The sequence below is a fragment of the Typha latifolia genome, chromosome 11 (genome assembly GCF_019914945.1).
Source record: "Typha latifolia isolate L0001 chromosome 11, TyphaL0001v2, whole genome shotgun sequence".
Taxonomy (NCBI): Eukaryota; Viridiplantae; Streptophyta; class Magnoliopsida; order Poales; family Typhaceae; genus Typha; species Typha latifolia.
In genome coordinates this window covers 379244-403363 of record NC_133096.1, presented here as the reverse complement: position 1 = coordinate 403363, position 24120 = coordinate 379244, and the positions used below count along the sequence as shown (strand labels likewise).

Genomic DNA, 24120 nt, shown 5'->3' with positions numbered 1-24120 from the left:
TTGGATTTTTAGAAGAGAGCAGCAGAGATCACATTATCTGAACTGATTGAACAAGAGGTGTTACAAGATCACTTCCAAATCCATAAATATGGCATGAACCATACAAACTCAAGTATGTACCTGGAATTCTGCATTACAAGAGAAATTCTTTATTTAGTGTTATCACAACTATCTTATAATAATTTCCTTTGTATCTTAGACTAAGCCAGAGGACTCCTCTATGGGAACCAGTGGTAGCTTTCCTCCAAATATTTCTGGGAGCTGGCTTTCGTCGATGTACTCCAGAAGATTTTCTGTCATATTCTCATCCTTGAGAAAGACAAACTGCATCAAACGTGAGCAAAAGAATTCAATTAAAACGACAAGAAATCCTGTGTTTCTGAGTTATTTATATGCAATGTACCTTCACTCACACACACACACACCCAATTGTTATACTTAGAGATCAAAGCTTTCAAAAGGTACCTTCTCCCTGGTGTTTTTATCAATAAGAGGGTATATTATCTTCCACGTCTTCAAGAACAAATACGGCGCATGGACAATAATCGCCTTCCCTAGCCTTTCAGGGTAGTTGTTCTGCAATTGTTTACTCAAGTCAGCAAAAGTTTGTGGAACTAAGTAAACCGCAAGAAACAAGATTAGTAACTCTAACTACATTGTATTCAAGCAAAGAAGGAAGACAACGAAAACTGATTAACGAGTAAATTGAGCATGCGAAAATGCTCTTCTTTTTGCTAGTTTTCGGTGTATCATGTTGTTCAGATCAGAATTAGTAATCCCAGGCATCATAATAGTTCGAAAACATATATGCTTTGGCTTTAGCTATACAATCTCTTCCTCTTTGTTGTATTTTGATAAGTAATACCTGGAAGATATCCAGAGCTGCAAGATAAGAACGTATGTCCAAGTTTGAGAATCCCCAGTCTTTAAAATCTCCTATGACAGTGAACTTATCCTGACCTTCTCCTGCTCTGCAATGTGAAGTGAATCAAATGAACATATTAACACTGAGTACAGCTATTTAATGATGCTATCTATATTAGTTTCTGGAGTGAATCTTTAGTTAGAATTCAAGTCATAAGCTTCATTTTTTTTCTACCTTGCACATAGTGTGTCAATGATGTACACAACAAAACCTGTAAAAAGGCAAGATGAATACATCAACAAGGACTTATTTTGATGCTATGTAGTTCAGTTAATTTCGCCAGAAAAATAGCGAAGGCGACATCGAACAACTCACGCTTAAACTCAGCTAAATTTCTTTTGGATGGATCATGCCTTGCATTTAGAACAACTCCAATCGGGCGCCCGATTTTGTCGAATCCCTGAACAAATACCTTCCTCTGAGAGAGCTCATTCTTGATTTCAGCTTCAGAGATGAATCCATTTGGGACCGCAGAACGCCTCCATTCGAGATGCTTTGAAAGAAATTGAGATGCCTTCTTGACGTCTTGATCACGAGCACGCAGGAATCTCCTCAATGTCGCATTATCTACCTCCTGCATGCAGTTTTGGGCAGTGCAGACTGATTTAAACTCAAAAGTCGACTGAAACAAAACCTCTTTGCAAGAAATAAGAACATAAAGCCTTGGCACTAAAGTGTTTTCCATGAACAATACTGACCATAATGCTAATATCTAAACTTTGTTAAGGTTCTTGCTTCAAAAGCCAAGTTTGTGTGAAGTTAACAGAAGGAATACTTCAACCCAAAAGAATAAAATTACTCTACAAACACATCTATAATCCATCAAAAAAAGAAAAAAAAAGAAAAATAAAGAGAACAGAACTAGGCAACCTTTAAAGATCTGTAACCAATCTAACAAAGAGAACAAAAGAAATCTATTACAAAGAGAGCAAAGTGGACCTTTGCAGCAGGATCATGTCTCTTTACTAACTCCCTCAGCTCAACCACCTTCCTCCTCTCATTCTCATCACTTCCAAGCAAGTCATCTGCTAATGATTGGTCATCTTGCTCCATGATTTTGGTGCCCAGAAAATTTGGAGGATGGAGAAGACGTTGGGTGTGCTAGATCTCTCTAACTTCTATATAGCGAACAATACAACTATATTACTATAGTATAATGATCGAGTCCTATTAAATGTAACGAGCATAACTTCAATTCCCTTTAATATTGGATAATTTTTTTTTATAATTTGAAGGCGAGTATTAATTCATTTTTAGTATAGAATTAGCCTATGAACTCATCATCTATATAGAAAAAGAAAATAGACAAATGAAACTAAAAAAGTGTGTGTACAAGAACAGCTGGATTAGACGACTGGTTTTAAATGCAGTGGTTGGAGGATTTATGGTGGAGTTTTCTACTTTTGTTTGAGCCGTCACAAGGAATAGTAGAACTGCACTTTTTTCTTCTGCAAGATGGACATACTTTTCAAGACAACAACCGAATGAAAAGAAAACATTAAACAACTTTGATAGCAATTTCCTTTTGCCAAAATAAGTTTGACTTAGTCTTGGAAAAAGTTTTGAAATTCACAAAGTTTGTAGAAATTTTTTGATGAGGATTTCAGAATATACTACATTGCTATTGGAAAATTTTCAAATGTAAAAATTATTGGACTCCTTCCAAAATTTTTATTATAATTAGTTTTGTTAGAATATAAAATATAAAATGCACTGTTTTCTAGGCGTTCTCTTATAGATAGCTATTATCATTTGCTATACTCGAATAAGAGAGGCTATACCGGTATAAGATAGTGTGATGTAACATTAAATTTAAAGTAAATGAGAATAGTGAAATTGTATTTAAAATTGGTAAAATTTTATGTCAAAAGACTAAAATACATCCTAGTGGATAGAAAGAAATATTAATATATAAATAGTAATATAATAATTTAATCTTTACTTGTGTAATTTTTATAAGAAAAGTGCAGGCTTTGTACTATGCAGTGTGGGTAGCAAATGAAGAGGCAGGAGACTACTAGTAAACTAGTATTGACAAGAGAGAGAAGTAGTTATCATCTGAATAGCAAATGCATAAACTTTTTCTTATTAATTTGATGATATAAAGTGAGAGTTGAGGGAAATAAATGCTAGTAAACTGGTATTGAGATAAGAGGCTTGTGCTAGAATAAGTTTGTTTCATATACTGCGAGTGAACAAAGCTAACATCTTAACATTTTTAGAGTAACTACTGAGTTAGTATGAAATCAAAATAGATGACCTGAGTTTGAATCCCACCAAACTATTCTGTCGTATAAAATATAAAACATTCACCCATTCAAGTCCAATAACATTTGGTTTTAAATGCAGTAGTTTGGAATTCAACGATACGGGTGAAAAGTGTAGAGATTTCATAAAGCAGTCACAGGAAAAATAACACTAATATTTCCTGCAAAATAGACTTATTTTTCCAAGATTACTGGACGAATGCTTGATTTTTCGAATATGTTTAGAGGATTAAGTTGAACTGCTTTTAATGAAAGCAAATAGTTTTCAAGATTATTGGTTTCTTTGCACACATTGTACAACAAGATAGCGATTTGTACAACAGAACATGTCTGTATACATATTGTAATATGTTAATATTCTAGGAATTTTTTTTTTCCACCTGGTGGTTGTTAAGGTTAATAAAGATGTCTAATACTCAAATATACACTTCTTTTGGATTAGTTTGGGGGAAAAAAGAAGGCAAAGATTTTAATGTAACAATATGCCACTAGTAATTTGATTGTGAAATAGAAATGGCATTGATAACAAATCTCACCATGACTGAACTGCTTAATTTCAATCTAACAAGCCTATGGACTTTCTTAATATCATTACCTTGGCATATCCATACAAAATAAATTTTCAACTCAAGAAGATAATTTTCATTTACTGGTAAAAATCCATTAACCAGAAAGGAAAATTAAGCAGAAATTTCATTTATTTATTCTGATTTGGAGATGGATTCCTCTATAGGAACTAATGGCAGCTTTCCACCGTATAATTCTGGGAGCTGGCTTTCGTCGATGTCTTCCAGAAGTTTTTCTGTCATATTCTCATTCTCCAGAAATACAAACTGCATCAAAATGGCCAAAAAGAATTCAAAGATTTGATGATTGATTTTAATTGAGAAAAATACAATGTCAAGGAATCTAAGTTTCAGGTTTTCTATATGCACACAATCTGTATATTACTGTTTTTGATCAAAAGTAACATTGCATCAGTTAACATTTCCAAAGATCAAGGTTTCAGTTTCAGAGAGCACCTTTTTCTTGGAGTTTTGATCAATAAGAGGGTATATAATCTTCCATGCCTTCATGAAGAAATATGGCACATTGACAAGGAAGGCCTTCCCTAGTCTTTCAGGGTAGTTGTTCTGCCATTATTGATTCAGAGGGTTAACAAATGTTTGATGCTACTGCGTAACTTCTATCAAGCAATCAAAAATGCAATCACAACTGCATGTACTTTGGCAAAGAAGATAATTAAACAAGGCCATCACAAGGACATCAAACTTACTCTAAAAACTGCAAGATGTTAATAGCCAGGCATATCGCAAAATAAAAAATCAAGTAAATTTTATCTCATCAATCATAGAAATATGAGACGACTTGGTGGCAAGCTTGGATATAACATGAATACGGCGAAAATGTGCAATTTTTTTATTATCTGTTCTTTTCCCATCATAATTTCTAGTTGTTATTAAATTTCTCATTTGACTTTTTTCTGTAAGTTTTCTAATGTTTTCAGGCAACAACTTTTCTATCACGACCCAAAATAGGAATCATGACTGGCCATGCATCTCAATATGCTTGAGATGCACAAAGCCTTATTAATACTCTCTACGTGTACGATGGCAAAATAAATAAGCAAAATGAGAATGTGCTTTATTAAATTGTATAACTAATTACAATAAAAATAAAACAATGTTAAAGTTTTCGAGTCTCTAAACTAAATAAATAAAACTTCTAATCTAAAGCATAAAATCTAAAAGAGCGGAAAGGTAAATAGGTGAATTCTAAGTGGAGGTGGAGTCCGGGTACATCTCGCTCAGTCGCCCCGCTGACTATTACCTGAAATAGATAAACAAATACAAAAACAAGAGAACCCATGAGCTAACAACTATAGCTCAGTGAGTGAAATCTACTCACTAACCAAATAATTTTAAATCATATTAATGCTGAATAAATTAAACTAAAAGCAACAATATCCATGATGATACGCAATAGGCATACTCTCTAAATAATAACAATAATAACAATGGAGAGATGTCACAACTTGTAACCTTACACGGTTTCAACATATTAATATATTTTCAATATTTATGCTGTCATATGTCTCAATGAGTCTAAACTCTGTAGATCCACATCAACTAGAAGTCACCTCGAGATGACGCTCGGGACTTTTCTTCATAGCTGATCCGGTTAGGGTCATCAGAGGGTATCACCCTGTGATCAACACACTCTGTCTTTTCCTCTAACTGTTGAGAGAAGTTAGAGTCACCTAGGAAATTTTCTCATTCATCCTAGGACTGTTCTCTAACCCCGCCAGAGTCACCTAAGAAAGTCACCGCAGTGATCTAATTTAGTATTTTCCCATGGACTTCTAGATAGATTTAAGTCACCACAGAAAATCGCAAGCGATTTATATCGGGACTGTTCTCTAAATCGTACCAATACTAGTCCCATTTTTCTTTTCACAAATTTCAATATTTGCACGAAGTATGGTGATGCACTGAATATAATAATTAAATGCACACAAAAAATATAACAATTAAATTTTTCGCATGTACGGATGAAATAAATAGATTTGCACACATAAATTGCAACAATTTATATTTTTACACATAAGGGTGAAATAAATAAATTGCACATAGAAAATTTACATGGTCTGACTAAGATACGAAATATAATAAAATAAACATGTAAGTGAACCCACTCATTTGAGTCTAGGTAAGACAACCGAAATCTCAAATCTCTAGCTCACGTACTAAAAATCACCACCTTAAATAATAAATAATAATCAAAATTTTAATTTAAAAAAAACTAAAAAAAATTTTTAATTTAAAAAAAACTAAAAAAAAAACTAAAATGGGTTTAACCCACCCATTGGATTAGGCTGGGCTGCTGTTGGCCCGGCCCAATCCAAAAAGAAACCAATTAAATCGGGTTGGGCCGAGGCCCAGCCAAATTAATTGAATTGGGCTCGGGCTAACCCGCAGCCCACCAAATAAGTGGTTCAGTTCGGGTCGGGTTTGTGGATACGAAATCCAAACCCGAACCGAACCCGATTTAAAAGAAAAAAGGGGTTGGCTCGGGTTTAACCCGAGCCCACCCAACCCCTTTCTTCCCTCTCGCGACCGACGCGAGAAGAAGACTGAGGGAGAGGGTGACCACCGACGACCCATTCTCGACAACTTTCAACCTCTCCTCTCCCTCTTTCTCTCTTTTCATCGTCCTCACAAGGTGGAGAAAAACTCACCACCGACGGCCGATGCCGAGGTCGGCGTCGATTGGAGCCACGAGGGCTCCCAAGAAAACATCACCGACACTGGCTTGGAGCACGAAGCCTTCGATGACGATGCGATTGCGACCCGAAGCCGCCGACCGGCTTGATTTGCCGACGAGGCCGAAATTCCTCGAATTAGGTATTTCTAATCTATCTCTTTAAATTTAAATTAAACTAGAGGGATGAGAGAGGGCTCACCGGGAGGAGTTTCGGTCCGGCGATGCTCCGGCGATCCGATTCCACAGCAACAACTCCGACGGTGAGAGCAAATAAGAAAACGAAGGAGGGGAATAAGGAGGCTGAGGGGGGGTTGAGGAGAGAGAGAGAGGATTAGGGTTTAATTTATAGATTAGAATGGAAATCCAGGCCTAATCCAATCCGGATTAGGTGTGATTTCTCTCCGCGCCTAGTCGCTTGCCGGAGAGGGAGAGGGGAGGGGCTGCACGTGCAGAGCACGTGCACCCTCCTCTCTCAAGCCCCAATTTTTTTTTTTTTTTTTCTAGTTCTGACATTTCCTGGCGCAAGAAATTTATGTTAACTAGTCAGGAATTCAAGATCCTGAAAGAAAAATGTATTCATTCTAGTTTTCGTTATTTTTATTGTTCCTCCTGTACAACAGACTTTCGAAGTTAGTCAGTATGACAACTTACTAGATAGATGCATATTCCTGGTAAGACTTAAGGCTTTCATGCCTCGATGATTTTTGGATGTCAATCTTAGTTCTCTTAAAATAGTGGTGATCTTATTTAATTGTTTCTTTAGTTTCAGATTTCTGAATTTTTCTGAAGAAGTAGCCCAATTTCATCTCAAACTACACTGTTTCTGCTACGGCAGTGTAGTCTAATGCAGATAATTTTTTTTCTCGGCAATTCATGTTCACAATAATAATCATAAACCATAAAGTTATAATAGCTGAAGGACTAAAAATTAAATTTTATTTTGGTAAGTAGTACCTGTAAAATATCCAGAGCTGCAAGGTAAGCATGAAGATCGCAGTTCGAGAATCCCCAGTCTTTAAAATCACCAATAATAGTGAACTTCTCCTGATCTCCTCCTGTTCTGTAATGTGAAATCAATCAAATGAACATGCAAACATGCCACTACTTTTCACCTTTTTTCTCTTGTATACTTCATTAAATTCTTGATGCAATCTAGATTTGTAGTTTCTGGAGTTAATGTTTGACTAGATTTCAGATCATAAACTTCTCTCAGTTCAACAGCCAAGTTCGTTAAATATAATTGCATCAAGAAAAATCATCAAAATGTAATGTCAAGTAATCCTTATGAGAATTAGATACCTGGCACATAGCTTGTCAATTAAGTAAACAACAGAACCTGTAGAAATGCAAGATGGATGTATCAATAAAAAGGGATTGCAAACTCCCCTTAATAGGAAATAATACTCCAATGTGTGTGGAAGAACTCACGCTTAAACTCTGCTAAATCTCTTTTGGCTGGATCATGCTTAGCATTAAGCACAATCGCAATCGGGCGCCCCACTTTGTCAAATCCCTGAGCAAATACCTTCCTCTGCAAAAGCTCATTCTTGATTTCAGTTTCAGATATAAAGCCATTTGGGACGGCTGAACGCCTCCAATTGAGGTGTTTCAGGAGATATCGAGACGCCTTCTTGACGTCCTGATCACGAGATCGCAAGAATCTCCTCAGTGTCACATTGTCAACCTCCTGAATGATAAAGTTTGAAGATCTATTTATAGTTCAGTGTAGACTCTTTTAGAGCAGTAAAATGCATTTGATCTCACAAGAATAGTGAATCAAACCAAACTTTCGCAAGAAATAAGAACCTGAATCTTGCTAGTAAAGGGCCACAATTAATGCTAATAACTGATCACCTTTTTATTTTTTTTTACAACGACATGTCTGTATACATCTTTGCGGTAAAGTTTAAGAGAAAAATAATTCCTAACAGCAGTTAGACTTAGAATGGAAACAATGGGAAGCAACATAGTTAGAACCAACAATTCAACAGAAGACTATAAATTTACTGAAAAAGAACAAAGCAAAACAAAAAGAATCATCAAAAACCATAAAGATCTCCAGTTTACAATCTATAACCTATCAGAGGAGTATGAAGAGAAAAACAAAATCAAAAACTACTAAGAGATCATACAAACCTTTGCAGCTGGATCTTTCTCCTCCACTAACTCCCTCAGCTCAGCCACCTTCCTCCTTTCATTCTCATCACTTCCAGGCAAGTCATCTGCTAATGATTGCTCATGTTTCTCCATGATTAGTTCCCCACAAAACTCAATTCATAAAAAAAAGAACAAAAGAAAAGAAGAAGAAGAAGAAGAAGAAGAAGAAGAAGAAGAAGAAGAAGAAGAAGAAGATATAGAAGACTAATTGGTATTTGGCCTTCTTCTATATATTTATATGTATTAGATTAAACAACACAAAGAGTATGACTTCGAGTATGTATGTGGACAGCTGGATGATAAATCTGCTTTTAATGCAACGGTTTTCTTCCGGAATTAGTATAAAACATCATGTAAGGCTAACTTTATGACTCAATTTTTTTTATAAGGGATATGAAAAGGATATCAATAGGAAACAATATAATAAACATTTGCATGGATAATTTATCTTATCAAACCAATGGTGCATGTAGAAGTCTGCGTGCTTCAGTTAACGGTTAGAAAAAGAGAATATTTATGAAAAGCACCTTTCAGCTAAAAAAAGGGAAATATGTGAAAAACACCGTATGTTTTGTCTTAATTAATGTCCACACCTACTATCAAAATATTTATTATTAGCCTCTTTTCTTAAAGGACAGTTACCCCATAGATGCAAAAAAAATTTAATGTCTTTAGGTAATTTTTTGGTAGTTACGATAAAAGTAAAAGGTGTAAGATTTTTAGTGTTGGCAAATGTGTACAAAATATTCTAAGTGTTTATATATATATATAAATGAGTATATCTATAAATTTTGATAGGATTTTGTTTGAAAATTTTCAAGATTTAAAGCATTTAAGTTTGGTGGCGTTTTCTCAGTGCGTTCAAACGGACTATAGAAAATTTGCAGCTCATTCACACATAGAGAAATGCAGCTTTGGTGTTTGAACGCGATCGCGAAACTTTACGAAATCTGAAATTCTATGAGACATAATTTGACTTGGATTTTGATCTTATCTGTATAAAGTATATAAGGATTGGAATGCCCTACCTAGAGGAGGTCGAAATTGATTAAAAAATTATTTACTTTATCTCTAAGAATAATGATTATATTTTGAGATAAGTTTTTGCAGGCTATTGAAGATCACTCCTTAGCTTTAGATGAAACGTATGCAATCGTTCTAATATCAACGCATCTACATCAGATCTAGAAGAACTTTGTCTCGAGGGGTTACTGAAAATAGAAGGATCAATCTCTAGGGTCATTGAGGTTTAAAAACCTATCATGGGAAGCAGTGTGTCGCAAAGGTCTAGCGAGCAATGCTGATACAGATTGAGTCATGGGATCGACGAGTGATCTGTAAGTTTCTTATTACCTACTACACGTTATAGTGATTAATTTTGATCCGATTTTGGATCCGTCGTTTTTTTTTTAATCTAGTTTGGAGTTTTTCTACATAAATCTTGGTATAAATTTTTGCTTTATTCGTTGATTATTATTCTATATTGTTTACTTAAGCAAATAATTAGAAACTTTGCCTAGGGTTTTTATAGATATATCGTATCTATAAATTCTTCAAAAGGAAACCAAATTAAGGGATTTTTTAGGTATTTTAATTTCTTAAAATAACTGAATAATGTCTGTCTTGTTCACTGCTATTAGACAGAATTTAACAAGAAGTGTTTTTGAGACATTAAAAGTGAGAGTCGAAGAATAATAGATACCTATATAGTAGATTGTGAATGAGAATAAAATGAAAACTTAAGGTGTTTGTGATAAGTTTCTTTGAAGAGAAGTTTTGACCGAGTTTATTTTTTTAATATGTAAGACAACGTCACAAAGAAGAAGACGTGATGTGAAGCTGTGAACCAACTTAGAAATGGAAGTCAAACTGAAGATAAAGCAAGCCATGCAGAATCTTCTTGTTGAAATTTGATCAGAGAGCAGTCTAGAAATCACCAAAGATTTCAGTACAAAAAGCTGCACATCCAACATCAATTAAGACTATGTTTTCTAGTCCTTAATGCAGACAAAGACTTCCACCTATATGGACCTCTTGAACTAGGAAAAATATCTACATAAATCTCTTAAAATTTTCTTAGTTAAAAATAGTTTATGTGATAAAGATAGTTAAAGAGGGTTAAGTATAATTAACCCTATTTTAATAATTAAGTTAGAGACTTAGTCTAGTCAATGGGAAAGTCTTTTATTTTTCTTTCATGTTTTATTTTGATGTGAAAATAATGGGACGGATTTTTTGTTAGTACTGACAAGATCTTGAGACTTTTAAATCTGTTCAGATTTTTGTTAATCGAGAGGATCTTACCTTGAAAGACATATAACTCACAAAGAGCTCAATATCTAAACACGCATAGTCCTATAGGTACTAAGATGAAGATGCAGTGGAGACCACAAGATGAATACTGGTTATCACCATGGACATAACTTAAAAGAGAGAATGGCAAGCTAGAAAAAGAAAAATAACCATTATTCTGGATGGGCTCAAAAAGCCTCCATTGGTGAAGGGGTTGAGACGAGATCCCTAGGAAAGACAACATCACATCGAGCATCAGCGTTGAGGTGCAGCCGAGGTCTAGGAAGAGGGAAGAGAGAGGAAGAGAGAGTAAAAGATAGAAGGGAGAGACCATGCCATGACCGAGGACTAGTAAAAGAGGAGGATGGAAAGAAGTTAGGCTCAGGTAGAGTTTCTTTGTACCAAGATGATAGAAAGTGAAAACAAATGTTATATTGTTATTGCATGTACTCTTAAAAGTTTTTTTTATTTCAAAGAGATGGCCGATGGGCTCACCTGCCCAAGCTAGAACTCACTTGATTTTAATCCAGCTAACCCTGGCTTGAGTCCGAGAAGATATTAGTTGCATGGGTTATGCCTCGATCTGAAAGCTCAATTTCGCTCGCGGCTTGACCCATTATTTATGCTTATTCTCATGATCTTTTGATCCCGCGTTAAATATTTAGTAAATTAGATATCAATATATAAATATATTATCATATTAAAAATAATTTAAATATCTTTATGGAGATTCATTACGCTTGCCTAATCAAATATAATACCCAAATTTGACATTCCATGGGCTAGTGGGTTATAACATGTTATATATTTTAGCTCGATTCAAATTTCGTTCGTTCGAAATAATCAGTGAGTTGAACCGTAAATAAATATTTAAGCTCGGCCGTTCAATAATCAACTTTAGGCAGAAAGAACAGAATTTCTTAAGACAGAGGGAAGCCATAATGCTTCTCTCGGACTGCTCTTAGATTCTGAGAATGGATAGGAAATCTGTAGCAAAATTTGTCCTTTTTTCTCTAGATTTTGAAGTAGGAAATGAGACGAGGAAAGACCGTAAATTTTAAATATGTGAGAAGGGAGGAATATTTCCACCAAATATAGGCAATAATTAAAGTGGTCATAAAAATGTAAAACCTATAACAAAAAATTGAAATAAAAATAAAAAATTTGCACCAATTATTTTGGCACTGTACTTGGAGGAAGGTGGGAGGAGGGAATGGAGGAAGAAGACGATAACGAAATAAAACCAAGAAAGATAAAAAAAAAAAGACCTTTTGCTTGTGAAGTAGACTTGCCATCTATTCGTACGTTGCTTTTTTACCCCAAAAGCTTGAGCTTTCCACTCCCTTCCTCCTCCTCTTGAAGCAACTCCAATGGCAGACCAACCCTTCCCTTGTTGTCCCTTTCCCATGAGCTTCTAATCTCTCTTCTTCGATCCCTTGTCTTCCAAGGCTCCAATTCGAAGAAAACCCTCTCGCAACCACTCTTCTCCTGCTTACATATTGACTCCCCACCTATCTTGGCCATCTTATCGAGGAGTCCTTCCATTCCTCTCATTACCCAATTCCATTTTCTGGAAAGAAAGATCGATTTTTTTTTTTCTGGGTGGGGGTGTTAGGAGGAAGAGAGGAAGGAGAGATGGGAAATGGGATGTGGGTTCTTGGTCTTTTGGTCCTTTATGCACTTGTTGTCGGGATTTGCGCCGGAGATCTGGAAACGAACCACCGCACGGAGAGGATTGAAGGTGGAATTTTATTTGCTTCTCTTAATTCTTTTTCTATTATTGTTGTGTGCTTTTCTTCTATCTTGGCGTTGATCTGGATTTGAATTTGGTTAGTGCAGTTAATTGGAGTGTTTTATTGTCTTTATTGGTTTTGTCTATCTTCAGAGTTACAGAAAAAGATTTGAGTTTTGGGTGCAGTAGATAGCTTTGCTTTTCTCAAGTATGATGGAATTAGACTAAGGACATGGGATTAATTACTTTTAAAGAGTTTGACCATAAAAGAAGATTCAGTCAGGATGTTGTGTTTTTTAATTTGGTTGAGTTCTTCGATTTTATGCCTTACCGTAGAGAGACTGATTAGAATCTAATATTGCTTACATAGTCTTTGGAGTCCTTTAACGTTGACATAGTCACATTCTTATATATTGCTTTTAGTAGCCTGTGGCATATGAAATATGAGCATAGAGTTATAGATTTTTGTGGCTTTGTTGCACGGAACCATGCTCAGGGGAGGATTTTTGAAGGGTTCATGGGGATCTCCAAGATCTTTAAGTGATTTCACTTATTTATCATCTTTTCTTCTCTTCCTTCATCCTCATAATTATCCCATTATGCTGATCTAAAGTAAATTGGAAAGTAATAGAGTGGCAAATTTCAAAACAGAAAACCACAGAGCAACAGACAAGAAGAATACGATGAGTTGATGACTGTAATCTACAATTTATCCAATCCAACCATGATTGCAATCTTTTCTTTTTCTTTTTTTTTTCTTCTGTTAGATCCCTTTCTTCTTAATCCTATCCCATTTTTTGATGAAATCTTGATGCTCCTTCTTTCCTTTATTCTCTGCTTCAGACTTCTCTTTTCCTCTTTTAACTTTTGCCCTACTGTCTCATTGTCCTTATTTTTCTTGTCCATTTGCTTACTTCCTATTTACATCTGCTGCTTCATTCCACCATTTGCACCCCATTAGTCAAATTTTGGTCTTTCAAATAATTCATTCCAACTGCATTCCAGTATGAATATTCTCTCTTTTTTGTGAACACCCCATGTCTACCAGCAAAGGTGGCCGATTTGAACCGTTTCTTGTTTTTAAACCTTATAAATTAGAATTATTCATTCAATGCTGTGGAAAACGAAGCTCTATCCGAATGAGCCATGACTTGTTTCTCGTGTTCATTTGTCATTGATCATGTGGTTCTTTTTTGAAGTCATCAGAGTGTTTATGTGATTATTTTAATGTTGTGAACTTACTAATTGCAGGGAGTGCTGGTGATGTCCTGGAAGACGATCCTGTTGGAAGATTGAAAGTTTTTGTCTATGAACTTCCTAGCAAGTACAATAGAAAGATCCTTCAAAAGGATTCTAGATGCCTCACACACATGTTTGCTGCTGAAATCTTCATGCATCGGTTCTTGCTGTCTAGTCCAGTGCGGACTCTTAATCCTGAAGAGGCCGATTGGTTTTATACACCTGTTTACACCACTTGTGACCTAACTCCCAATGGACTTCCCTTGCCATTCAAGTCGCCGCGGATGATGAGAAGTGCAATACAGCTTATCTCAACAAACTGGCCTTACTGGAATAGAACTGATGGAGCGGACCACTTTTTTGTCGTGCCACATGATTTTGCCGCATGTTTTCACTATCAGGTGACAGAATCTTGGTTTGCATGTCCCTATTTTCTTTATTTTCTCTCTGCTGTTCGTTGCTTACATAATTTTTTCTTCTGGTTTGACAGGAAGAGAAAGCTATTGAACGAGGAATTCTTCCCTTACTTCAGCGCGCCACTCTGGTTCAAACTTTTGGGCAAATAAATCACGTTTGCTTGAAGGAGGGCTCTATCACTATACCTCCTTATGCTCCTCCACAGAAGATGCAGGCTCACCTGATTCCTCCTGACACTCCCCGTTCCATCTTTGTTTACTTTCGCGGTTTATTTTATGATGTTGGCAACGATCCCGAGGGTGGGTACTACGCAAGGTAAAGCTTATAAATATTGTGGACATCTTAATCACTGTCTTTCCTATATCCAAACATCCTGATACTCAATTTCGGTGCACAATTTTGCTATTTCAGAGGTGCGCGAGCATCAGTATGGGAGAACTTTAAGAATAACCCTCTCTTTGACATTTCGACTGAGCACCCAACTACTTACTACGAAGATATGCAGCGTGCAGTTTTCTGCTTGTGTCCCTTGGGTTGGGCTCCATGGAGTCCTAGACTAGTGGAAGGAGTGATTTTTGGTTGCATTCCGGTCATCATCGCTGATGACATTGTGCTACCATTTGCAGATGCAATTCCCTGGGAGGAAATTGGGGTATTTGTAGCTGAGAAGGATGTCCCGAATTTGGACACAATCCTGACATCAATACCGACAGAGGTCATACTAAGGAAGCAAAGATTACTTGCCAACCCATCGATGAAGCAGGCCATGTTGTTCCCACAGCCTGCCCAGCCAGGAGATGCTTTCCATCAGATACTGAATGGCCTTGCTCGCAAGCTGCCACATGACAAGAGTGTATACCTGCAACCAGGTGAAAAGATACTCAACTGGACTGCAGGTCCAGTTGGTGATTTGAAACCTTGGTAGGGGAAAAGCTTCAACATACTTCCTCCTTCCACTTGCCTAAGCTGAACCATTTGGAAAACAGTAGTTTTTCGCTTTGTTGACAAATCTTTGTAGCATTAAATACTTCAGCAGAGATTATCTCCCCTCTCTTGGTTTTGTAAGTTGAAACAAAAATGTAAAGGTCGGTGCCATTTTTTCACCTGATCCCTCCATGATCATGAATATTGTACTTCTACTTGTTGGCAGTCCTGGTGATACTGGCTTCTGATATACTTTATATGTTGCTTGTTTGAAAAACCTAATGGCATGTCTCTGGTGAGGAGAAAAATGAGCATAGCCTTGTGGAATCTTTTGGCAAATTGTATCAAAGTTTACTGTAGGCTCCTGTTGATCTTATATGGCAATACATGGCGCTAGGAACCGAAGGATCACAAGAAAAAATATATGACAGGTAATTCACCAAGCTTTCATGGATGCAATTACATTGGATTCATAGTACATATCTCTCATCTCACTTTTGAAATTGTTGGCATACTTATTTGAAAGCTTGGTGACAGATCAATGGTGGTGCGGGTTCTCTGCTGCAGTCGCTGCGGTTACTCGTCATCGCCCAAGGCGTATTGCCGGAGCAGGAATCCACAGATGGGCAGCGGCTCGTCCTTGAGGAAGCCGAGAGCATTCGCATACCGGACATTGGAGGACAAGCCGCTGTTTCCAGCGACAAGAACGCGTGCACGCTCCCTGCCGCCAGTGATCTCAGAGCAGCCAGCGACTGGGCTCTCCACCAGCACCACCTCGCAGATCTGCTCCTCATGATCATCCGCCAGCTCAATCCTGTAAGTGCCGGAAGCATCCGTGAGCCCCTCGGCCGTGTGCTCGACTGCATTGGAGAGGAAGTGCTTGCATTCTACCCTGACCTTGGCCCCTGCAATCAAACAGTAAAATTCTCCATGTTGGTCACAAAGTTCTTCCGATCCGGGAACTGATACAGGTGTGCTGATCTTTTGATTGAAACTAAAGAGAATGTTGGTATGATACCTTATATGAGAACTTCAGCATGACTTATAAACTGTTTGAGATTTTTACCTGCAATGTACACAGTTGCGGGGGTCTCGAAGCCGGTGCGGCATGTGTCGCAGTAGACACGGCCTTCCACAAAGAAAGTTGGAGTCGGTGCGGCAAGGACGACAACACCGGCGAGAGAAAAGCAAAGAGCAGCAAGGACATGGAGAAGTTGAAGTCTGGCCATATTTTTTGGACCTCCCTCAATGAGCAGTAGGTAGGGGGTGCGTTATTTTGTGGCTTGGATTCTTAACAACTTGGTGCTTACTAATTTTAGAAGGGGGTTTGTATCATTGTATGTGGTGGAGCATAGATATAGAGATGGATTGGTTGAGCATAGTTAACGGATGAATTTACCTCGACTCTCACTATTTTCTTCTACATTAGTTTTGTTGAAAGAATGGAAAGAACTTTATCTTTTCCTACAAATATCATAAGAAACTTTTATATTACAAAGCTTCAAAAACTCAAACCTACTTCATTCGGAGCAGTCTCTTCAAAATATAGTTTCACGCTCTGTAATTAATTCAACAGCTTTATAGGTCTACAGCTGATCATTGCTCTCCAGCTCTTTAGTAAGAATCATGTAACAAAATTGTAAAGGAAACTAAATGCTTCTTCTCTTTCCTTCTGTGGCTCTTCACAGGTAGAAGTTGGTGTTGGTTATCTCTCGAAGATACCTTTAACGTAGATCATTCCCTTTTCACTAAGCTTGAGCTCCTTCCTCATCTGCTCCACTTGTTGATCATCTCCACGTACAAGGATCTCTGAAAGGCTTCCATTGTCGCCCAGCATCATCTTGACCTTGATCTCTTCCTTTCTCGACGCCCGCTTCCAATAGTATACTCCCCTGAACCGTCACAAAGTAAAGATTACTTCGTCATTCACATTCGTTAGAGTAGCGAAGATCAGTAAATTTTTTTCCTCGTAAATTTCTTCACCAACTTACGCCAATGGACTTAACGTCATCAGCCAAAACCAGTTGTTCCCTCCTTCAGGAACTGCAATTGAGAGGACGAGGGCGACGCTGCCAAGGCTTATGCAAGTGCAGAAAGTTAGCAGTGCTGCTTGGCCTCTGCTTGGAATCATCATGCCTTCAAACCTTCACAAATGCCAGCAAGCATACATCAAATAAAAGGCTGCTTCAAATGGAAAGTTATGCACACAAATATTTCATTCAATGAAAGATGCAAATCCATAGCTAAGAGAAAGAATGCGAATAAGTAGATAGACTAATAGAGGAAAGAATGTGCAGTTAGGATTGATGACTGAAATTCTTAGAATACAGATAGAAAGAAATCGACTTATATATTCTTATGAAGATCCTCAACAAACTTTTCCCCAATAATTCTTCATGCAGATAACTTTCTTATTATCAGCAAATGGAACAACCATAATTCATGACTTTCCTATGTAATTCATCAGACTCACCCATAGAAGTGAGTGAAATGGAACTCACAGCTAATTTAAGTGTGTTATTAGCACACTAAGTAAGGCCTTTATTTATGTACATTCAAGCATATTCCATAGATAATTTAAGCTGGTTTATCAATAATTTTTTTCACAAGTTAGGCTTATAATTTTCATGTCAGATGAAAAATATAGCAAGCAGGTAAGCAAAATATCATCTCACTTTTCAATCGAATAAAAGATCGTCAAAAAATTAAATTAAAGAATCACAAGGCTTCCTTAAATCATCTTATGGTCCATAAGCATGCAATATACAATTCCAAGTTACAACATAAAGCGTTAAGATCCTCACCAATATAAGCATGCAGTCGTTAATAATTTCTCAATTACAACATTACTATCTTCATTTTGTATTTGATGTGTTTCAGGGATTAAAAATAGAACTTCCCATTATCCTCCAACTTTATTAAGGAATATATACATATATTACAAAAATATTTACAAATTTAAATAGTTAATATGTCATGTGATAATATCCATGAAACCAAAGGAATAGAGACAAAACATTTGGGGAAAAAAAATATCCATAAATAAATGGATTTAGAAGGACGCATTACGTGATGGTCTCACCGCGGTCGGAGACGGAGAAGTTATTCCGGGTGAAGAAGGATAGAATCTCCCCGGCCACCTGGTTCGGCGCCATCGCGGTCCCATCTTCTTTCACAAACGTCTTCTGCACTACCTATGGAAGCCAAAAGATCCCATCTTTATCTCAAAACCCCACCAAATAGATCGAAAACAGCAAAATCTCACCGAAATGCAATAATTTACCGAAGAAATAGGGAGCATTAGGAAAAAGGTGCGACCTTGGACTTCACGGAGCGCTTGATAAGAGACCAGAGGCCAGGAACCGAGATAACGAAGAGTCCCAGTGAAGTGTAGTAGCTCGCCGGCGAGTATCCGACATCCACCGCCGGATTTGAGACATCGAGGAGGAAGAATGGGTCGGGGAGGGGAGAGAGGCGAACCAAAGGCGAGGCTCTCTTCCTCCTCGTCGAGTCGGCTCGACTCGGGTGGCCGAGCCACGGGCATACTCCGCCGAGTTGGACCCGACTCGTTTCAACTCGATGGGAGAAGACATTGAGCTGAAGCGGCGGAGAGAGAGGCGTCGGTGCCGTAAACGCCATTAGCGACGAGAGAAGAAGATAAGAAGATTACAGAGAAGAGGGAAAGAGCTCTTTGAGGGAATTATTTATAAAACCCCTCGGCTAAAATTTTATTTTTCGAGGAGACCCTTTTGGCTACGTGCCCATTTCCTTGCAAAAGAGGAGGCCTTACAAGCGTAGGGAGGAGAAAATAACACGTGGAAAACCCATGTCCTTGAGGAGAGATCCCCAAGGTAGGGTGATAAATGAAAAAAAAAAATCTAAAGAAAATATGTAAAATTGTCAAGCAATTAAGGGCCATTATGATAAAAAGGAAAAGAAGAAGAAGAAGAAGAAGAAATTATTATGTAAAAATTAGAGCACTAAGGAGGGGCCAAATGTAAAAAAGTCAAGAGGAGCAGAAAGGATAAAGAGTGGAAGGTAGCACGGGGATCCACCATTCCACAATTTGCTACTCACCCATCTATCTATACACAAAGGAATCCATAGGCTTATCATCCCCCCATCTCTTCTCTCTTCTCTTATCCCTTCTTCTCTCTTATATGAGATACTAAAAGAAAGGAGAGGAAGAGAGAAGAGAGAGAGAGAGAGAAAGAGAGAGAGAGAAGAGAGCAATGGCCCTTCAGACACCAGCAGGGCTCATGACAACCAAGAGAACAATTCCATCCACCCTATCGCCGCCGCCCGGTGGCCATGCCGGCCTTCGAAGACCCTCTGATCGCCATGCGCTACGTTCAGCCTTCTACTCTCCGTCAATCCAGCTACTGCTGCCGCCCCCTCGCCGTGCTCCGGCCACCGCCACCGCCGCGAGATTCTCCATGCGTGTCACCTCGAAGCAGGCTTACATCTGCAGAGATTGCGGGTCATATAACTTGTCCTTGCTATATTTATCACTTCGATACTCGCGCAGTGTTCTACTTTGTAACCACTTAATTCATCAGTGGATTCTCTGTTTGTCTCTCTCTATATATATGCAGGTATATTTATAATGACAGGACACCATTTGAGAAGCTCCCTGATAAGTACTTCTGTCCTGGTGAGCAACAACTTTTACTCTCTGAAATCCTTTCTCATATGTTGCAACTCAAAGATTCAATCCGAGTTCAAAATTAATCTCCATTAGATGTAGTAGTAGCTCAGTAGATCAGAAGCCTTGCTATTTCGGTTCAGCTTTTCATATATTAATTCCCTCTTAGAAATACCACCCCAGTAATCTGGATAATGCCAAAACTAATTTCGAACTCACCTGGCAATGAAGAACTCCTCCATTTTCATGCATGCAGTCTGTGGCGCCCCAAAGCGGAGATTCAGACAATATGAACCTAAAGTATCCAAGAACGACAATGATACAGAACTCCGTAAGGCGAGAAAAGCAGAGCTTAAAAGAGATGAGGCCATTGGGTAACAATCTCACATGTTCTAACCTTTGCATTCTATCAATTCTTCTCAATATTTAAGAATCAATCTTCCTGGCATTGGTAACTGCATGCAGGCGAGCATTGCCGATCGCAGTGGTGCTTGGAATTGCTGGTCTGGCAGGTCTCTATTTCTATCTGAACAATGCCTACTAGTCCAAGAAAGGAGGACACTACTTTAAGAGACTTTTGCGAGACTTTTGCAAACTTTTCTTCATTCTGAAGATGGATCCAGCTTGCCCCTGGAGAATTCTTATGTTTTGTTACTTTAAGCAGCAGACTCAACAAAATTATGTAGTTCTACTTTGATTTCAGAAATGCAAGTTCATTACACAAAGTGAAGCATGTACATGTTAAAGATGTCTACTAATATATACAACCTATGCAGAAGAGAACACTACACCTACTCCTCAACCCTGATCCTCTTTCTTCTTCTTCTTCATCTTCTTTTTCTTCTTCTTCAGTTTCTCTGAGTGAGATGGTTCAGTTTCTGATTGGGTATATATGATCTGTGTATCCATATCAGAGGCATGATAAAATTGCTCAGAAGACTTCCCAGATAGCTCAGAACGGCTTGTGTTGGCCTCACATTTCTTTTGCCTGTTAGAAGATCCTTGGCTTCTTTGTCCAATACTATCATGAAATATTCCATCTGTTTCCAGCAAGCTTCTATTCTTCGATGGGGTTAGTGAACGAGGATACATGCTCTTTCTAGAAGAACCTAGAACATGATAAAAAAAATAGTTACATTACTGCCGCCACGCAAAACTGATAAAGCAAACATGCACGACTGTGTGTGTGTGTATGTGAACTTTATGTTAAAAAGCGTCAAACTTTTGAGAAAAATTTAGCACTTCTCGCCATTTTGTTGCGCGTCGAAATGTAAAAGACTTATTCCAAGGTGAGATACAGCACTCGCACTTGGGATGACTTCTTTTAAGTCCTGAGGCATGTTAAATAGCAGCAAAAGTACTGAATATTTTCCAAAAGATGTAACATTAAATTTTGTAGACTAGCCCATATATATTATTGGAAAATTAAAGGTGTAGAAGAATAACTATGTTTGTACACTTGGCAACAAAAATGCACCAATGCAATAGTGCCCTCTAAATGATGATTGCTGATCCAAGACTTTCAAGAATTGATATATATATATATATATATATATATTTACAACATGAACGAGAATCTTAAAAATTATTGACCAAGAAAAGAATTACCTTCAGATCTCTGAGCGCTCAAATTAAGACTGGCAAAACCAGCTTTCTCCAATTCTTTAGGTTCTGGATAATGGACTAAACAGATTCGTCGGGAAATCTTACCTACTGGAATATATAAAAAAAAAACAAGGCTTATCAGTATTGAGTTGCATCAGCATACAAGTGACTTGCAGATTAACAGTGTAAAATATACACTATGAGAACATTAAGAAAAAATAAACTAAGCACAATATAGCAAGAAAGCAGGTATGATACATGAAATTTGAAATGAAAACATGATATAAACTCCCTCTCTTTCTTGTCAATAAGGTCCTCTAGATATTTATCAATGTCGAACGGCATTAAATACTAAAAAGAAAGAATATTCTCAGAAGCCAAAAGGTCTAAAACTAACTTGTAATATGAGGAATGGATAACTGCAAAAGGAGAATAAATCAAGAAAGGAACTAAAGAACAAAAACCTGTAAACAAGGCGCTCTGTAAGTTGAGTCAGTTTGGTTACTATGAAATGTTCTTATGTGGTAAACCATGAATTTCTTTAAACAACAGTACAACTTGGTGGCCTGTGACAAAGTCAAATATGATGCAATACTAAAGGAGTATAACACAAATTAAAAGAAGAAGAGAAGATGGAATATGAGCAGTCTAAAGTGATGAGAAAATTCTTTGCTTCATTCCTCATCATCTTTTTCTAATATGAGTTACTGATGGTTCTAATATGAGTCTTGAAAGCATCCTCATAAGAAGTTCAAACTGCAGACTCAATCGAAATACGCCATAGACCTGTGCACATAAGTAAATGAATATAATATACATCCAAGCATGCTACGCCTACATTCATATGCATGACCAAACAGAGTAGTTAAACTCATAGATATGCTCATGCGCACACACATATTATAAATATAAAATCAATTACATTCTGAAGGAATATGACAAATTATTGATCACAATGAATATGAAAAAAGATGCCAAAAATATCCATCTGCTCATACCAACTTTTGATTCTGACTCCGAGGACACGAAGACCGTCGCATTTGGTTCCTGAGCTGCAAAGCTGACAACTTCGTATGATTTCCCTGTTATCATCAGAGGGATTAATAACAGCAGAACCATATATTATTTACTACTCTAACAGTAGTAACTACAGATTTGGCATTGCATATCTGCACATGAAACAATGCAAGTAATAGTACTTCTATCAATTCTATCAATGAAGCAGAGGATTTGCCAGTAAAAATAAAAAAGTATATATATCCATGAGAAATAAAAATAATATACGTTTCAGAATTCATCCTCACTTCAGAATCCAAACTATAGAGAATGCCTTACATCTCACCAGTTGAACTATCGAAGCTGCCCAACTGCCCATCACCATGTAGCTTGAGAGAAAGTTCTTTTCCATGGAAATCAGCAGCTTGTAGCTGCAGTACCATAAAAAAAAAAAAAAAAATCACAATACTGTCAATATACATCTCAAATTTGGAAGCCATCAGAAGACAAACACATCCCGAACAAAAGTCCTACTTGGTTGAACGGCCACTGGATGAGCCAAAGCTCCTTCGACTCCGTCAAGGAGATATCGAGGAGCGGTGCCTTTGCATCCTCTTCAAAATATGGTCCTGGCTTGTAACTGCAAATCCAGCAAAATAATAAAATCTCATGAGCGTGATCCATTTATTTGAAACATCAAAATATTTAGCATAAAAAGATTTAAATTTTGTTCTTACAAAAAATAAGCTTCTTGATATCAAAATCTATAATGATTCCGTCCAAAACTTGATATCAGCATTTTACAACATCAAGGACCCCAAATTCTTTTTCAAAATTTTAATTTCTTCTCAATCATGATATCAATATTTGAACTTTTTCCTAGCAAAGAGTTAGAGGAGGCTTCGAAATCCATACCGCTTTTCAGAAATATCCATCGAAGTGTAGCTGGAAAAGCGATACCAAATCTTCTGCAATATAATGGTATCGAAGAAGGTTATACAACAGAAAAACTGGGGCATAAAAGATCCAGAGAGGAGAAAAGAAATCCTAGAGATTGTAGAGAAAAGGGTTTAAGCCTCTCATTGAGTTGAGCAATCCAGCCGGACAAATGTCACCATTGAGCCGGTTCAAGATTTTCTTTTTGGGCGCGTTCAGATGTAGATATATAAACCCAAAGTTTTTTTTTCTCCGGTCCATCAGTTTAAGAGCACAATACCAGCTAGAAAGAGCTAGTTGTTTTTATAATAATTATTTAGAGTTGGAGTTAATTCTATGACCTCTTTAATAAAAGTACTTATCAACTGTACTAGAATTGGTTACAGAATTTTTTTTTACGAGATTAATTCTATAATAGATATTTATTTTTATTATTTTTAAAATAAGATTTTATTTCAGAAATAATAAGAAAAGCGATTTATAAATCCTTATCTAGAGCGCGTTTTTATTAATTGTTTTATAGGAAAGCTATTTACACACAACACCATATTCAATTTCAAAGCCGAAAGCAATCAAAATATAAGAGCTAAGAGGCATACTGTCACGACCCTGATAGTATCTTAGCAACGAGTGTCTTACACATCATCTCTGAAAAGTGTCTGGCTGCAATCCTCTCTCCAAAAAAACTCCCTCTTTTTCATCAATTGCTGGAAAAAAGTTC

The 24120-nt window shown here is 37.2% G+C and overlaps 7 protein-coding genes across 11 annotated transcripts; 2 read left to right on the top strand and 5 right to left on the bottom strand.

Moving 5' to 3' along the window:
- Positions 1-58: 58 nt before the first annotated feature.
- LOC140797306 (uncharacterized) lies at positions 59-2120 on the bottom strand. Of its 2 annotated transcripts, XM_073150647.1 has the most exons (6): positions 1865-2120; positions 1241-1499; positions 1100-1136; positions 866-971; positions 466-576; positions 59-324 (listed from the first exon to the last, which is right to left on the bottom strand). In XM_073150647.1, exons 1-6 carry the CDS (start codon positions 1976-1978, stop codon positions 196-198), a joined length of 756 nt encoding a protein of 251 aa, XP_073006748.1. In that variant the 5' UTR covers positions 1979-2120; the 3' UTR covers positions 59-195. The 2 variants fall into 2 exon arrangements, with proteins under 2 accessions (XP_073006748.1, XP_073006749.1); XM_073150648.1 differs by lacking the exon at positions 1865-2120 and having other exon boundaries at positions 1241-1505.
- Positions 2121-3893: 1773 nt separating this feature from the next.
- On the bottom strand, positions 3894-8713 carry LOC140797680 (uncharacterized). The gene is made up of 6 exons (XM_073151306.1): positions 8593-8713; positions 7885-8143; positions 7756-7792; positions 7411-7516; positions 4215-4325; positions 3894-4025 (listed from the first exon to the last, which is right to left on the bottom strand). Exons 1-6 carry the CDS (start codon positions 8704-8706, stop codon positions 3894-3896), a joined length of 759 nt encoding a protein of 252 aa, XP_073007407.1. The 5' UTR covers positions 8707-8713.
- Positions 8714-12085: 3372 nt separating this feature from the next.
- Positions 12086-15467, top strand: LOC140797406 (probable beta-1,4-xylosyltransferase IRX10). Its single transcript, XM_073150807.1, has 4 exons — positions 12086-12646; positions 13889-14277; positions 14367-14608; positions 14705-15467. Exons 1-4 carry the CDS (start codon positions 12541-12543, stop codon positions 15216-15218), a joined length of 1251 nt encoding a protein of 416 aa, XP_073006908.1. The 5' UTR covers positions 12086-12540; the 3' UTR covers positions 15219-15467.
- A 175-nt stretch (positions 15468-15642) lies between these two features.
- On the bottom strand, positions 15643-16619 carry LOC140797410 (pollen-specific protein C13-like). The gene is made up of 2 exons (XM_073150815.1): positions 16284-16619; positions 15643-16122 (listed from the first exon to the last, which is right to left on the bottom strand). The coding sequence occupies exons 1-2, from the start codon at positions 16444-16446 to the stop codon at positions 15794-15796; spliced, it is 492 nt and encodes a 163-aa protein (XP_073006916.1). The 5' UTR covers positions 16447-16619; the 3' UTR covers positions 15643-15793.
- Positions 16620-16754: 135 nt separating this feature from the next.
- On the bottom strand, positions 16755-18957 carry LOC140797408 (protein COFACTOR ASSEMBLY OF COMPLEX C SUBUNIT B CCB1, chloroplastic). 2 transcript variants are annotated; one of them, XM_073150812.1, is made up of 4 exons: positions 18536-18957; positions 18287-18411; positions 17209-17361; positions 16755-17109 (listed from the first exon to the last, which is right to left on the bottom strand). In XM_073150812.1, exons 1-4 carry the CDS (start codon positions 18854-18856, stop codon positions 16923-16925), a joined length of 786 nt encoding a protein of 261 aa, XP_073006913.1. In that variant the 5' UTR covers positions 18857-18957; the 3' UTR covers positions 16755-16922. The 2 variants fall into 2 exon arrangements, with proteins under 2 accessions (XP_073006913.1, XP_073006914.1); XM_073150813.1 differs by having other exon boundaries at positions 18501-18919.
- Positions 18958-19170: 213 nt separating this feature from the next.
- Positions 19171-20587, top strand: LOC140797409 (uncharacterized). The gene is made up of 4 exons (XM_073150814.1): positions 19171-19697; positions 19813-19871; positions 20119-20236; positions 20328-20587. Exons 1-4 carry the CDS (start codon positions 19450-19452, stop codon positions 20404-20406), a joined length of 504 nt encoding a protein of 167 aa, XP_073006915.1. The 5' UTR covers positions 19171-19449; the 3' UTR covers positions 20407-20587.
- Positions 20532-24110, bottom strand: LOC140797407 (uncharacterized). Of its 3 annotated transcripts, none has more exons than XM_073150811.1 (7): positions 24039-24110; positions 23379-23431; positions 22998-23103; positions 22810-22894; positions 22466-22549; positions 21471-21575; positions 20532-20971 (listed from the first exon to the last, which is right to left on the bottom strand). In XM_073150811.1, exons 2-7 carry the CDS (start codon positions 23396-23398, stop codon positions 20661-20663), a joined length of 711 nt encoding a protein of 236 aa, XP_073006912.1. In that variant the 5' UTR covers positions 23399-23431; positions 24039-24110; the 3' UTR covers positions 20532-20660. The 3 variants fall into 3 exon arrangements, with proteins under 3 accessions (XP_073006912.1, XP_073006910.1, XP_073006909.1); XM_073150809.1 differs by lacking the exon at positions 24039-24110 and adding an exon at positions 23540-23636; XM_073150808.1 differs by lacking the exon at positions 24039-24110 and having other exon boundaries at positions 23379-23636.
- Between the last annotated feature and the right edge of the window lie 10 nt (positions 24111-24120).